We start from the raw sequence: 17,614 nt of genomic DNA, 5'->3' as shown, positions 1-17,614 counted from the left end.
GAAACGTAGTGATTGTGAAATTACTGTGTACTAAAAGTTTGTATCGAGAAAGAATAAACTGGTTTAATCCAGAAAGGACTTGTATCACTGAAGTTTCTCGGAAAGAATTTCCACCGGAAATTAACAAACAAGTAGATATGCAACAATATTCATTATGATATTCAACAGCGAATATGTGACACGTTATAGAAATGTCATCATTTCCTATTTCACGTTATCCCACATAATCTGTTCACAGAGCTGTAGCTGGTGTGACTTATTTAACTGCGACTGATTGCTCGTTAGATATTGATTTCATTATTTGGTAGGTTTATTATAAAAAAAATATTAAGTGATCATGATTATGATTATTACTTTACCTAAAGTTTATGCAAATTTTTATTGCGAACACCTTAAGAAAATATTTATATAGTGACACAGTTTGTTTATTAGACAATTTACCGTGAATGAAAATATATTTTATTTCTTAAATTGAACTGAGATATATACAAATGATGGTTTTTTAAGTAATTCTAGAAAGCATAAACTAATTAACACAGAATATACGGTTAAATTTTAAGCAAAAATATCTCAATGACAGCAAACGTGCCCCCCCCCCTGTGGCACAGCGGTATGGCTGCGGACTTGCAACGCTAGAAACCGGGTTTCGATACCATTGGTGGGCATAGCACAGACAGCCCATTGTGTAGCTTTGTGCTTAATTCCAAAAAAACAAACAATAGTAAACGTCACACAATAATAACAACAAGTAATTGTTTCATGGTTAGTAGCATATACAGCCACATAAGTCAGTTTATTAATTAGTTACCTTTTCTTATTATTAAATATGAATTATTTTCAGCTTTTAATTTGGAAAATTCTGAGAATGACTATGTTTGTGGCGTTAGTGTCGATCCTGGTCCTTTTTTAAGAGGGGTTGGTGTGATATAGTACCACTGTAGATCAAACCACACAAACACTATAAAGACTGGTGTTATATATTCTCCGCATTGAACATAACTTGCAATACAAAAAGTACTAAGATTAAGGAATAAACACATAATCATTATAATATTCCTTGAAAATGGATACTTTGGAAACAGAAGGAAATGAAGAAGAAGCGGACGTAATATGATTGAAATACTATTGTACACTCTTTTTCTCGGATAATTCCTATGGGGCCGAATAAAGAATGTGGTGTTCAAAAACACAGTAAGCCTAATACTATTGGTTTATGACAAATATAATAGATTGTAATCACGCTTCGTCAACAAAAGGCATTTACACTATAATAGGGGCGGATCCAGGATTTTGAGCAGGAGAGGGTCCAAATGGGAAAAAAAAAGTAAGTAAAATAATCCCTGGATCCACGCCTGCATAACAAGTTGTATGGTAGTTAAATGGAGCATGACCAGACGTAAAAACATGAACTGTAACGACATGGTCGTAAAAACATGGACTGTAACGACATGGTAAGGTTCCAAAATTGTTTTAGTATAACGTACTCAACCTCTAAAAATGCAAGTATGTAAGTTTTCAATACTGTTTTTATAAAACCATATTAGATGTTATGCAAAAAATCATTAATGCATAATTATTCACTGATGTTTTCTAGCCACTAGGTGTCAGCACAAGCATCTTTGGCAGTTCTAAGGCAAGAGTTTTTGCATTTAAGACATGCAAGCAATTATACGAAATGAGAGACATGAGATGACCTTTTGTCTAATATCTTTGGTATATCGAACTCTTTCGTTTAACACGCCCCCTCCCCCAGTGGCACAGCGGTATGTCTGCGGACTTACAACGCTAAAAACCGGGTTTCGATACCCGTGGTGGGCAGCGCACAGATAGCCCGTTGTGTAGCTTTGTGCTTAACTACAAACAAAATAAATCGTTTAACACGTTTGTTTTTAAATTTAAATCTCACTCTTATAAAGCACCCACGGATCCAATTTTGTTTGGACAGTAATGAGATGCCAATCACGGAGTCTCAGCTCCGCATTCCGCCACGCTGATTATAGGGCCACGCTCGGTCCTTGATTACAGTACTTACGTACTTCCATTTGTTTCCTTATAAATTATTCTATACCTAATTTTAATTAGTTATGTTTGCCATTATTGTTTTGATTAGTTACGATTTCTTGTTTTTTTACTGAAAAACAAATAGATCTCCACGTATAGTACATTGACATATCGATTTGCTTTACATGTAACATAAGTCTTGCGTGAATTTATTTATAAAAAATAATCGAAATCTCCTCTTTAGTTAAACTTAATTAAAACGCATATTGGAATCTTTACCTAGGGATGACTTGATAGAGCAGTTCTTCACTTTTTTTCTTTTCTTCCAAGAAAGCAGAAGTTTTTTCCTCCACCAGTTGCTCCAAGTTCGTGGCATACTGCTCCATTCGTGTTAAGAGATTATCTAAAAAGTTTCCACTTCCCATTCCCCTGCGAACGTCGTTATAAAACCTATTACTTAAACATGCAAATAATCTTTCATATCAGGTTTACAGTTTTCCAACCCGTAAGACTCCAGGTTTTTCAAAACCTATGAAATATACTTCACAAAAACTTAAATTATGATTAATGTCAAAATTTTCAGCTGCTAATTGAATATTGTTTCGCTGTTTGAAAACAAAAAAAGTACTTGGAATTTGAAAAGAACATTGTTTAGGTCTGATGTATTAAATTGATCTGATATATTAAATTATCGGGTTTTCATTAACATTACAAAAGTATATAGACACACACATATATATATGAGAGATTAAAAAGTAATCTTGCTCGGTAATTCTCGTCATTTGCTGTTTGATAGAGGGTAAGTTTGGTCTGGAGGCTGGGTTTTCATTAACATTACAAAAGTATATAGACACACACACACACATATATATATATGAGAGATTAAAAAGTAATCTTGCTCGGTAATTCTCTTCATTTGCTGTTTGATAGAGGGTAAGTTTGGTCTTGAGGCTGGGTTTTCATGGACACAAAGATTCAGCATATCCAGAAAATCTACTGGGTGATCAACAAGAAACTTCTCAGGACGGAATGGTGGTATGGCTCCCATTTTCACTTGGTAGATTATTGCTGTAAGCATAAATAAAGCTATACGTCTTTTTGTAAAAGGCACTATTTTGTGAACACATTTACGGTTATTACGTTTCATGATTATGTAAAAATGAATAAAATGTGCAGGAAAATTCAACGCACACAACGATTTACTGATTTTATGCTGAATGTTCGCAGATAAAACTAACATTTTTTACTTTTGCAATACTTCTGGTTGTTGGTTTATAAGTACTTCCGAATTCGGAGCTATATGTTTTATATGTATGTTTACTGTCAATATAGTATTTCTAGATGCTACGTGGATATTGTTGTAAGCTATATTTTTAATATTTTAATTTAGATGTTTGCCAGAGGGAGCTACTAATCATGATGATAATGCAATATTCAGAAATTTCATCATGACGTAATAATTGAGAGGATTCGAGAAATATATTGAAACGCGGGAATGACATACATATGAGTCACTGAAACATTCAAGGGGTCGTCAGTGAATGTTTCAGATCAATGTTAGAAGTGAGACATATCGTATCTATTCAGTTACTCGATCAGTTAGCCGTGGAATTATTTAAGTAAGTTTATCTATGAGTTAGTCACACCATTAGCGACAAATTTTCTGTTGAATGGTTGTATTTGACATTAGGCCTACAACTTGTGTCAATGTGAACGTAGCCTGTAGAGAAAGTTATAATAGAAATATACTAATTCATTATCATAATCCAAAAAAACCCACCTAAACGATATAATACTCTACTACAAAATGGATGTCCCTCTAAAGTAAGTGCTTTAATTACCGTAGCCAGCTATAGGTTTTGTAAGAGATATTTAAAGTTGAAATAGAAACTAAAAATTTTGTAACCAGCGTAGTACGAATATTTACCATTTTGATAAGATACTCAAGTTATGATGAACTTAAAGCCAATACATCTATTGCTAGAGGTAATGATTCTCGTGACTTGTTTATCAATATTGAAGGCTTAATGAAATAAAAATAATAACGTATTATGTATTTGTTTGTTAAATATAGCTATATATATATTTTATATAGTTTTAATTATTAGAAAAGCGCAACTCCAACAAGTAATGCCTCAATCTGCAATGGATTAGAAATTGAATGTTATGGAGTTTGGAAAAGGTCAACAGCTGCAATACCCAACCAGGAGTTAAATTAACACGAAGGAGACAGTTAAACTTCGAAAAAAGTGGCATCAATAGTATTAGTGTTCAAGACACATCACAACACCTACTTATAGTGTGATATCCACATGAATTTGATACCGTGTTGTGAAATGAAATCCACACCTGGCTTCAGACCAATCAACCAGGGCTTTAATAAGAGCTCAGGAGTAGGAGCCAGAATATAGATTGTGTGTAAAAAGCTCCATGCTGTTGAATTTCAAGAATGGGTGCCACAAACATTGGGTAAAGAACACTTGGAGCTGCTTTGCGTGAAGAATAACGGTTTCTTTCACCAGATATACACCAACAATAGGAGGCAAGGGTCAGTAAAAGAATCCAAAGTGTGATTAAACGCGAACGATGAGCCTTTCTTATTAACCTGGAGATCGAATGGTTACACATAACACGCTCCCCCTTCTGAAACTACGCTGTCCCAATACAGTTCAAAAAACAGTGTAGTTTTAGGACATAAATATTACCGCCTCTTGTGTGAAAACATAACCAAGTATAAGTTGACATTATTAAAAAACAGAAACTCTCCTCTATCCTATGTTTAAAATTGTTTATAAATACCTGTGTATATTTCGTAACTTATAAGGGTAAATTTTATATAAGTTTATGGTTAACATTTTGAGGTAAATACTAAATGCATAACACCCTGTTTTCGTTTAGTTCGCACACACTAAGGCACTAAATTTGCTACCAATGTAACAGAAGTATTTATGACATAATTTTAAACTCCAATAGAGAGGAATAGAATGATGAAAGCTTTTGACCATTCTTGTATTAGTTAGTTAATTAGGAATGGTGCCAAGTAGTATTATTAGTGTTAATTGGTAGACTTGAAAATTTGACTACCTTCGGGTTTGTAGACATGGTTCTCCTTTTCAATACTCTCGAAGGGTTTTAACCTAGTGACGATTTCTTGTAGAATGATACCAAAGCTGTAGACATCACCCTTTTGTGAACCTTGATAACCAAAGATATCATTCCGAAGATGTTCAGGAGCTGTCCACAATAATGAATCTGTGGTAGGAAAGTGCTGAATATATTGTAACTAATATTCAGTTACAATAAGCCTTGTTGTATACACTAACTTGTATCAAATATTACGCGGTACAATGTAGGCAGTAAGAATTTTTCTCTATACAATACAATATGCTATAAAATCACAAATTTCATGAAATGATAGTAAGTTATGAAGACTTTTGGAGAAATTGGTATTGGGCCAAACGTGTAAACTGTGTTTTGGAGAATATAGTACATCTCCTAAATATGCTATACACTTATACTTCTATTCTGAAAAATTGTAAATTATAATATTGGTCTATTGTACAGAATGTATAATAATAATAACATCCTTAAAATACGTTATTGAACTCACACGGATTTGGTCTTACATCCCTGTCAACTTGTGCTAATAGAGATCTCAGTCCAAAGTCTGTTAACTTGACCATAAATCTTCCATCCACCACACAGTTGGTTGACTTCAGACGGCCGTGGAAACTGATAGGGCTTTGGTGAAGAAACGCTAGTCCCTGTAAGTATTTTATAGCAAAGTGGTTATCCATGAATTTTCAAATGTTCTGACGACATAATAATCGTTTTTCATAACTTGTAACCATCTGTAAATTTGTAATTTAATTCATCGAGTTGTAAACAAAAGAAAAATAAGGCCTGAGAATAGCGTTCAAAATGTTGTAGTTTCAAAAATTTCCACGAAGTCCTCATCCATAAATAATTTTCTTTAATTTTTTTCGTAGCCAAAAATGACCTACTTTCTATTTATTATTAAGTGGAACAAAATTTATTTTTGAATTTAGTTTTCAATATACATAAATGAGGAATACACGAACCCTCCAAATGATAATCTCATCATTAACTGAAACCTTCGAGCCAGTACTTTTAATTTTCGGTTTACACTCCAAATATCAAAATAAAAACTAAACTCGTTAAACTATTCTAATGAAAACACGCTTTATGTACGATTAATTAATTATTTACTTATTTTATATAATACTATATACACTACTTACAATTCTACAATATTATAGTCTGAGAATTTCATAAATATATTATAAAAAAATTGCCTAATTTATCTCTCTCTCTCATAAATATATGATAAAATTATTTTTGTTTATAATTAATTATTTCAACTTAGATGAATATATATATGATAAATAACATATATATATATATATATATTGATATGTATATATATATGCGTACATTTATTGAAACGAAATTTTCTTTTTATAAATATCGATTTTGGGGATACTCACAAATCCTAACTTAGATTTTTCAAAAACATTTTGAGCTACTCGTTGTGTATTATTTCGGTCAATATTTGAAAATGTAACACAATAAAAGAGTTCCCACTGACTTAGCGGTAAGTTTGAAGGCTTATAAAAACTTGGTTTTTGATATGTGTAGTGGGCACAGCACACATAGCCCGTTGTGTGGCTTTGTGCTTAATAACAACCAAAACCAAACCACAGTAAACGAACAGAGAAACTTTAACTTCTGTAGTAAACAACTATTTTCTACTGATGTAAAACGATTACTCTAAGACATATAGAATTACAGTTTTTCTACTTTTTTTTTTGTTTCTGAATTTTCGAGCATGGGTGATAAGGACGCTCGACTCGCAATCTGCGGGTCGTGGGTTCGAATCTCCGTCACACCGCACATGCTCGCACTTTCAGTCGTGGGGGCGTTATAACGTGACTGTCAATCCTACTCTTTGTTTGTAAAAAGGGTAGCCCAAAAGTTGGCGGTGGGTGGTGTTGACTAGCTGCATTCCCTCTAGTCACTTGTAAATTAGAGATGGCTAGCGCAGATAGTCCTCGTGTAGCTTTGTACAAAATTCAAACCAAACAATTCGCAAGCAAAGCTACACGATAAGATTCCCTAATTTTTAAATATATAGATTAGAGGAAAGGAAGCTAGTCAACAGCATTCACATACAACTCTTTGGCTGCTCTTATTTAATCTAATTGTGGGATTTAATCCCAACATGCACAGTGCTTTTCGGCGGAAACAGGCGCGAATATCATCTTTCTCCAGTTAAATGTAAGAAACCCATTTTTTTTTGTCAGATGAGTGCGTTAGTGTATTATATCATTGTTTCTGATGTAATCAAAACTTTGTTACTGCAAAAGTTTCTACATTATATAATCCCACCAAACATTCTGTTGTTGTTTTTGTCGTAAATGTCTATGATACTTTATAATTATTAGTTTTAGAATTTACTCAAATAAATTGGCAGTTACAGAACACTACATACTTCCGTAAAACATTACAGCACTAAAATACAATGTCGTATTGTATGAAATCGGGTTGTACTGTAACACATTGTTAACGAAGGGTTTATCATTTATATTACAAATGTGTAGATAACAATTATGTAAACATGCTAGTCTACGCTGCCTATCATGTGTTTTACTTATCTAAACTTTGACATAACATCCTTGAAACGTAGATAATTTTACTTATACTTGATAACAACAGGAATCAATTTATATCATTACGAACAATAGTAATTAATAATGACGCCCTTTATGCTACACTGAGTAAGAAAATAACAAAGTAATAATGGAACATTTATACATATAGGTTTAATCTAATATCTTTAAATGCAAAAATTGTACGTCAACGATAAGAAATAACAAGAGACATTTCTTTAGCAATGAAACGAGGCACTTGTAGCACTCTTTAGTTATATCTATATTCCTTTAAATAATTAAATAAAAAAGAAGATTTGTTGAAACATTTTAGAAACACTTTAAACGTAAAAAAAAAACACGTTCAAATAGTATAAGTATACTTAAAACAGATATAATAATTTGTTAAGGATCAGAAATAAAGAAAATATGCTTATTAAAGTAATTAAAACACAACATAACTGTCATCAAAATTATTTTACATGCTTTAACATTTGATGATTTCTAAACAAATATTTCTGAATAGTCCTTTAAAGACAAGGTTCGTATTAATTTGTATATCAAACATTAACACAATTAGCCGGTATTGAAATAATTTAATAAGAAGGATAAGTAGGAAGAGTATAGGTATTTGTGTATTGTAATGTTTATACTGTAAATAATTGCAGTATCAAACCCACTCGGAAAAACAAAAATAAGATATGTTATATATATATTGAAAACTACTAGCAAGCTTTCTTGAGTACAAAACACGTCTCAGAGGCACTAATGTAAAATAATAATGTATTTTGTTACCGACTGTACACTTCTTTATATATCAATCATCTGGAATTGATGAGATAACTGATTATATTTTATAAAATACTTTTAACAACATGTAAATAAAACAAAACATAAATATACTTTGTTAAAGTACGTTGCTCATGCTAGCCTAGAGCTGACATGCTTGTTTTGTGTTATATTTTATATTTTACATCAGATTGTAAGTATGGTATGATATTTTTAACTTGAATGACATCGTATGAACACAAAGGTTAAACAGCCAGTTGAAAGATCCCTAGGGTTTAAATATAGCTGTCCCCAGTTTTGAGCTACTGACCTGAGGGAAGACAGTCAATCAACAGCCCTCACCTTAACAAGGGTTTTGTCATACTTTGAACAGAATAATGGAATTTATTGTCACTCTTCTAACGTATCCACAGCTGAATGTGTTCAGATTGTAGGACAACTTGCCTGGTGAAGTATCATAAATGCCATAGCAATACAAAGCAAACTCTATTTAATATAAAAAGTAATTCTGCTTTCGAATTAAAAAATAACTTAAAACATACATCTTAATTTTCCCTGTCCGTATTTCGAACTATTGAAAGTCTTTTCCAACTTTATTGAATTTTTCATGAGAAAATTTGTGCATAAAATCGTTAATTTACTTACCTCTGTAATGTCGTTAATAATTGAAAACCGAAATGGCCAGTCAGTCTTGAAAGTATCGTTATCCAAAAGATCCTATTATAAAAAAGAAAACCCTGAAAACTACCTAGAATAATAAGTTGTGTAAATAAATCAAACCTAAAAATGTTTAAACTTCGACAAGAACGTATTTATACTCTGGAAAATAATCCTGATGATTTCAATAAAAAAAAAAGATGATGAAAAGAAGGATGTTGTAAAAATATGCTAACTTATATACAGCTATTTTTGGATATTTTTTTTTACTTAAAGAAAATTAAAAGTACTTTATAAACTCCGTCTCTTTAAACTAAATTCAGTATATCCAATCATCTTCAACCATATTTACTAAAATATATATAAAAAAGTAAGAATCTCTGATATATACAACACTGCTGTTAAACTATTGAGTTATATTTTCTGTGATGTATCAGCAACTGATGTTGGCATTTTTTTATTATTTATATAGAAATGTAATTACATCATTTTGTTTAAAAATTACATAGTACCAATTTCAAGTTTCTCGACATGTGTTACTTTTTATTTGATTAAAAACATGTACATATTTCAAAGTCACAAGAGAGTTACAGACCAATAAAGGTCAATAAAGCAAAGCACTTGTAACAAAAGTTTTATTTTGTCATATCATTAGCGATGAATTTCATTGCTATATCGATTATAATATTATCAAATATTCGAATAAAAAGAGTGAAGTCTACGTGACGTAAAATAAACATCTCATGTAATTGAATAAAAAGAGTGAAGTCTACGTGACGTAAAATAAACATCTCATGTAATTTAACGTCATTAAAATTTTAGCAGTAGAATCGAAAATTTATTGTAATTACCACAGTGTATAACGCCTTATGAAACGTGGTTTATTGATCGGTAGTTTCTTTAATGTCATTTTACTACGAGTTTACAATAAGAAGAAAAATAATAGCATCTCAACCGTACAACACGTGAGTCGCACGCCACTACCGATGAGAACTTTCGCCAGTACCAGAACTCTTCAGGTCGGCTGGGAATTCAACACATAAAGTACACGTCAAAATGCTATTTTCATTTACAATATATCAGTCATCATGATATATAACACCTTATGCTGAAGCAGCATGATCTTGATCTAAAATAAGTATTATAAATTTATAAAGAGCCGTATCGGTTCTTTCACTGAATATGCACAATATACTACAATTTCCTTTTACTTTTGCTGTGTGATACTATACAGTTGAGACAGAATAATTGATGATGTTGTATGCTGTGATTAAATATATTCTAAATTAACTGTAAGAACATTTTATTTTGTACAAAGGAACACATTAGAAATGTTTGTTTGTTTATTTTGAATTTTGCGCAAAGCTACACGAGGGCTATCTGCGCTAGCCGTCACTAATTTAGCAGTGTAAGACTAGAGAGAAGGCAGCTAGTCATCACCACCCAACGCCAACTCTTGGGCTACTCTTTTAACAACGAATAGTGGAATTGACCGTCACGTTATAACGCCCCCACGGCTGAAAGGGCGAGCATGTTTGGTGTGACGGGGATTCGAACCCGCGACCCTCAGATTGCGAGTCGAGTGCCTTAACCACCTGGCCACGCTAGAAATGAAAGTTACAAATATTTTATTGCTCTCTGGATTGCAATTCCATAATACATTTAGCCATTTCATAATATCAAGACAAAAACATACATAGAACTAAATTAACTAAATTTTCCGAAAAGAGCTATCATTTTTCTGTTGTAGTTCTTCTGTAAGAGATAATCAGTCTTTTGTAATGATAGTTCTATAACTGTGAGTAGGAATTTTGAAATTTCTAACAGGTTGATATATTGAAAACTTGTTTCAGTCATCAATTATTGAAAATATTAATGATTTGTGTTATCAGTCATTGATAATATTAATTATTAGTTTTATCACTTATTGATGATATGAATAACTCATTTTCCTTTGAAGTTTTCTGAAACAATGTTAAGATAATTATCTATCTGTCAGTGAGAGGCATTCAAAATGAAACGATATTTATTCTTTCCGATATGCTTGACATAATTTTAATTGGGGTCGATAAAATACTGCAATTAATAGATCAATATTCTTCCGATACTACATCTGTAGAATGTGCTCTTCTGCAATACGATAATGCCAAACCTCACGTTCCTCGACAAATTGGTTAGAATTTAATTTATTTGTTTTTCAAGGATGTTCTAGGTGTAGGTGGATAGCATTCTTAGACACAAGATGTTCATAAAGTAGTTTTGTACAGTTAAGATGTTCATAAAGTACTTTTGTACAGTTAAGATGTTCATAAAGTAGTTTTGTACAGTTATACAGTTCGATTAGTAACAGCACGTTTGCATTTTACGAAAAAAGTAAAAGTTCAAGGAACGATAGAGCAAATTCGTACTTAATGGGAACTATTAAGGAAAATGGTGGTTAGATGCCTCCATCTCAACTACACTGATGTGTATTTGTTAGTTTGAATCTGATATGGTTAGCCTATAGCAAGTTAATTCAAGTTCCTTGCTAAACACGAATGGTATAAAGGAGAAACATACATTAATATAAAGTCTCTACTAAAAGAAAGCTTAAATTTAAGCACTATACCCTTAGGCTTCCTCTGGAGACAAATTCTGAAATTAGGACAATGTATGGTTCATCTGGACAGAATCCAACAAATCGAACCAGATTGTCATGTGTAATGTCCTTAATCTGAAATGTACAAGCATTTTAACATTAAAGAACATTTCAAAATTGGAATAAGTTATAGAATCAGATTTTACTTTTAAAGAGACAGTTGATTTTAAGGAGAAGATTCCGTGCTAAAAAGTGTTATCCTTCAATACGATGCTATTTTGTACATTCAAATTCTGGATTGAATAAAAACGTAAAGAGAAAGAAATTCAAACCGTGAAAAAAAATTAAGAAGCATATATGGAACCCTGATGACTGTCGTTAGATTAAAAAAAATATTTTTGTCTTAATTTTCTGATCTTTAACAACATATGTATTTTATACTAGAAACTTCGCCACTTTAAGTACCATGTTTACGCCGTATTTCATACCAAAAACGTTTACATTTAAAGTACTATGTTTACACCGTATTTCATACCAAAAACGCCGTCACTTACAGTACTATATTTACACCATTGCAAATATCAGTAAACAATTAAACCAATCTACACTCCGATTCCATAAACAAACTAAGATTTTCCAACTTTTAAGGCTCTTGAGGAAAAATTGGAATTAAAGTTATTTAACATATAAATTAAGTTGTTAACAGAGTATATATAAATATGTTGCTGAGACTGCGAGAAATGTTTTTTTTTAGTTACTGGAAGTTGGTCAACGTTGATTAGATGTAATGGTTCATAACGCTTTACAAGAAGCTAATTTAACAGTTGATAGAATAACGGATATCTCATTTATTTGCTCTTATCTTAATTTTGCAGTTCAAGTGATCGAAAGTAACGACTTATCATATTTCTTTTCCTATCTGAATTTCATAGTTTCTGTTCACAATACTAATACATAAGTAAATACATTTCACGAGGAATCAAGATGAATAATAGGGAAAGTGATGAACCATATTTTGTAGTATAACGTACATATATTATATTTCTTATTACTTTTTATACAATTTTGAACTAAAACACCTCTATAAGATCTTTTATTGACATTGGTGAAGCGTTAATAATTTTTATAAATATAGACCGTTTCGGTCACCTCCATCTTTAGCGATCTATAAAAAAAATATACATTGAAAATTATGCACAGAAGATAGATGATACACAAGTACATAAAAAGGAAATATCAAAAAGAAAAGTACTGAAATATAGCAATTCATATTTAAGGATTTATAGAACAGCAGAAGTTGGAATTTATATGTGTAAGAAAAAACTTTTATTTAAATAAAGATAGTTGAAGGGAACTGAAGTTGTTGGTGATCAAAGCAAACTTGATTGAATATTCAATGTTAGTAAACTTTCAGGCTGGATGATTGTTATTAAGCACAAAGGGCTATCTGTGCTCTGCCCGCCACGGGTATCGAAACCCGGTTTTAGCGGAATAAATCCGCAGACATACCGCTATGCCACTGGTGAGGGGGCAGGCCGGATGAGCTCGAGATTATAATTTTGAAATTATCAATAAAGTGGTTGTTGATTATTTACACAAACAGAACAAGCATAAAAATTGACCGATTCTGCTCAAGATATTCTCATGCTCCCTGACACGTATTTTTAATAGGTTTGAAGTTTATCCAATATAAATTACCTTAGAGTCATAATAAATAAACATATTGGTAGACGACCGATATATGCAGAGGAGTAGATAGAAGATTCTCAGCTTGAAACATATTGTGGATTTGAACATCATGTATAGTTTAATTTGCGGATAGAAATATTTAATTTCCAAATTTCAAAGTTCTGTCAAGAATAATATGTTAGCTTAAGAAAGGAGGGACAATAATTAATGGAAATGTTGAAATAGTATATTGTTCCTTAGCGGAGTAATTTTAATTGTCGAGAAGTTACGTGTCATAGTTTCTCAAGATTTTTGTAATAAAAAGGTGACTTCGAAGCGGATAATTTAATTGCTTCTTTTAAAATTTTCGAGCAAAGCTGCACAAAGGCTATATTCACATAGTCGCCTCCAGTTTTGAGCTGATAGACTAGAATTAAGGAAATTTATCAACATCACCCACCACCAACAGTTAGGCTACCGTTTTCTGATGAAAAATTGTATTTGGACATCACATTTAGCTCAATCACGGCCTAAAAGTCCGAAGCACGTTTTTGTGGCAGCAGATCGAGAAATATAAATCCTCGAATTCAGATTCCGAACACGATAACCATTAGGACCCATCTGACTCTGGAGTGACGTAAAATAGCTAGAAAAATTTAGTTCTGTTTAGAAAGTTTAGTAAAAGTTTACAATTGAAAAGATACGGTGTATAGGTCAAAAAGGGGGGGGGGGGGTTGTACAGGTCAGTACTTATTTTGTGCATCTTCTTCAATGTACAAACATCTTTACATACCATTGATTCCAGAACGTTTAGTTAAACATGTTTACAATTGTTGTAGTCTTGCTTCTGTTTTTTAATTAAACACCGGTTTCTCTCTGCTAAATCTATTGCAAATTATTTTCGATTTCACCTATCTCAAAACTTGCACAGTCTCTTTACAATCGTTAGACTTTCATAGCTGTTTGTAGTAGTAGAAGTTATCATAGTTTGTAGACCATGAATCACAGGATTTGACAGGTGCCCTGTAAGTGAATCCTTTGAGATGAGTCTCGTGTTTTACTCATTGCATTAATATCATCGTAATGACTGTTCCAGATCTATTTCTCCCTACAGATGGCGTTTCGAACGACAAGGTTGTTCCTTATATAGTTCACGTTTTGCCTGTAGTTACATCCGGAAGTCCCTGATCATGTAATTCCTCTGCTTAAAGATGATCTAAAAGCGATCGATAAACTGTATAAACAAGCTTTCTGCATCCATATCGTGATCCAGGAGATAATATCGTGACTGACAGAAGACTTAATGTGTAAGTCATATTTGCATCAAGGGATATTTCTGTAATCTCAATATTCAAACTTTTTTTCAGGAACGTTTCAAGTAAGAGGATATATGTCCAGAGAATTAGACTGAATAATTCAAAATAATAAATTATTAGCATCAATGCTGCATATTCTTGAAATTTCTATATAAATATAAGATCACTGTGTGAGTAAATTATGTCTCAAAACACCATACATATAAGAATTTTAAATGTTTTTTTGCTACAACAAACTGTATAAAATACTAAGGGAAATTCGTGAAGACCAATACATCATATAAACAAGACATCTCAAGATATCATACGTATAATATACACCCCAATACTATATGAAGAGCCTAGAAGCCTAGTCTTATTCTTTCAATTTACCCTTGTCCATGGTCACTGATGAGGGGTGGAATTTCCGGAAACCAATATCACTCAATGACAAGTGGTAAATCGAATGATAAATTGGGCTTCACATTTATTATTTAGTATTTAAAATTATTGCTCTTCCCAAAAAAAAATCAGTAGAAAAAAAAACGTTCCACTGACAGTATTTTATATCCTTCATGTTATGTAGTTTTAGAAAATGAACCATTTTTAATCATGCATATAAAAAGGAGCTTAGTTAGGCACAAAACTTCACAATGAGCTACTTGTGCAGTAAACAGTCAATGCTAGTCATTGGTATATGATAATACCTTAATTAAACTGGTTCCATAATATGATTCTTAAATATCAAGTAAAATGAATTTATTTATTTTTCTTTACATGACGACCCTTAACTCCAGAAAAACCATTTTTGCTTGACGTTTCGGCTTAAAACCTTCATCGGAGGTACCATAAAGATGTAACGTTTATATTCTTCAAAGTGTATGCTGCCCCCCCCCCCGTGTGCCTGAAAGTTATAGGTTGTTTCCTTAAATTATAATGAAAGGTAGAACAACATTACAAAGGTTATATTTACAGTGTTGTCATACACCTTTGCCACTTATAGCAGCAAGTTATTGTGTTGTGTTAGTAATCACTTATAGTCAATAAATGCGTCAACTTTTGAACTCTTTATCAATGAATAGCAGGATTGATCGTCACATTGTGACGTTCCCTGGGCTGGAAGGGCAAACATGTTTGGAGACGGGTTTCGATCCCATGACCCTAAGGTTGTGAGTTAAGCACTCTAACCACCAAGCCATGTCAGACCTGGGAGACTCATTGAAAATAGAAAGAAACATAACATTTGTTACACTTAATTGGGCGAAACATAAAGAGCTGAAACTATTTATTCCAATGGTCTTTAATCAGTCTTGTCAATAGCTGGAATAAAAAATAACATAAAGTCCATTCTTGATAAATTACCTTTAAAAACTATCTTTTGTTTCTTGAAGAAATTTTTATGAAATATGGATAGATATTTATTCAAAATAAGAAGAAAGTTTAGTTTAATATTGATCATTGATTTTCTTAAAGATACAAAAACATTGTTAAAATCACTCTAGAAGAAACAAAAGTATTAAGTGGTCAACATTTCGATCAAAAGACCTTCATTGGGTCATGATAAACATCGATTTGACGAAACATTAATCTATTGATTCTTTTTTTCCATTGAATACTATTGACTAGCTACCTTCCCTTTAGTTAACCATATCAAAATGAGGGACGGCTATCCCAGATAGTCCTTGTATAGTTTTGCTTGAATATCCGAAAATAAATAAACAAAACTATTTCCACAAAGTCATTTTTAACATTTTTGTGTGTTTTCAGATATTATCACGCAATATCTGCATTTACTTGTTATTCGTGTTACCTGACTTTTAGAGACGTAACTTAAAAGAAGCTTGAATTTATAAAGCTTATATTTTCTGTTTTAGTCTTTTGAATTGCAGGTTCATGATGATTATTTTGATAGAGATGGAACTAGGCGTAAATAATTTGCAATAGCTTTTTTTTTATTGTAATGACAGTTTCAGGATGTATACTGGAGAAAATGTGTTACTTTAACCAGTAGCATCTGAGTGATAATTGGTGATAACAGAACATTTTGATTTCTTATGGTTTTAAGCAATTCTCTTTCTCCATTAAATACTTTAAACTCCAAAGATTGCTCCTCACCATCAACTAGAGTAACCGAGTTCTTTATTAGCAGAGAACTGTGCAACTAACTATTTACAATATTGTCGAGCTGTCTTATTTATTTTGATAGGAATATGTAGAAGCCCCCCCCCCCCAGTGGCACAGCGGTATGTCTGCGGACCTACAAAGCTAGAATCTGAGTTTCGATACCCGTGGTGGGTAGAGCATAGATAGCCAATTGTGTAGCTTTGTGCTTAACTGCAAACAAACAAACCTGCACAAGCTTATGTAAAAAAGTTCATGTAAAAATGCAGTTTACAAAACACAATAATACGAAGTTACGTGGATCTGATAAAATTTGAACAAAGCTTCTGGTTTAAAATATCGGTAACCATTAATACATGTTTATAATCATACGTATAACCTACCTGTTTCAACTCTAGAAGGACATTTCTCGATATATGAAGTTTTCTTATTTTCAAAGACTTTACCGCTACTTTGACCCCCTGCATGTAAACCAAAAATCACTGACTTTCAATTGCGATAGCAAAGTATTGGCTAAAGAATCAAATTTATGTACGTGAGGCTCAAGGAGATAGTTTTAAATATTATATTTTACTGTAATATTCATCAATCAACCCCAAAATAACACTTTAAATATGCTAAATTTTATAAAACTATTTTCATTAATTGATTACACCGGATAATATGGTTGAAAGTATCTACGGTTAGCGAAAGTAATTGAGGCAAAACATACGTATGATAAACATAAGTTGAAACGTACACAGCGTGGTCACCAGTAAATAGACACCACCTTTTCAGAAAAGGTTTTCAGTGATATTCACATGAATTGATATATTTATAATTTGATTAATATCTAG

General features: G+C 32.2%; 1 protein-coding gene across 1 annotated transcript in view; it reads right to left on the bottom strand.

Moving 5' to 3' along the window:
• The window catches only part of LOC106460518 (atrial natriuretic peptide receptor 1-like), a 38,029-nt gene that overhangs the window by 16,498 nt on the left and 3,917 nt on the right, over window positions 1-17,614 (bottom strand). Inside the window, exons 3-9 of the mRNA XM_022387263.1 lie at window positions 17,162-17,239; window positions 11,725-11,829; window positions 9,105-9,176; window positions 5,628-5,765; window positions 5,086-5,284; window positions 2,901-3,069; window positions 2,281-2,430 (exon numbers count right to left, since the gene is read on the bottom strand). Of these exons, the coding sequence (XP_022242971.1) occupies window positions 2,281-2,430; window positions 2,901-3,069; window positions 5,086-5,284; window positions 5,628-5,765; window positions 9,105-9,176; window positions 11,725-11,829; window positions 17,162-17,239 (911 nt within the window). The remainder of the gene's footprint in view (window positions 1-2,280; window positions 2,431-2,900; window positions 3,070-5,085; window positions 5,285-5,627; window positions 5,766-9,104; window positions 9,177-11,724; window positions 11,830-17,161; window positions 17,240-17,614) is intronic.

This window comes from Limulus polyphemus, unplaced genomic scaffold, assembly GCF_000517525.1.
Source record: "Limulus polyphemus unplaced genomic scaffold, Limulus_polyphemus-2.1.2 Scaffold785, whole genome shotgun sequence".
In the NCBI taxonomy this organism is placed as follows: domain Eukaryota; kingdom Metazoa; phylum Arthropoda; class Merostomata; order Xiphosura; family Limulidae; genus Limulus; species Limulus polyphemus.
Note: the sequence above shows the minus strand (reverse complement) of the source record. Positions and strands in the feature narration are given on the sequence as shown.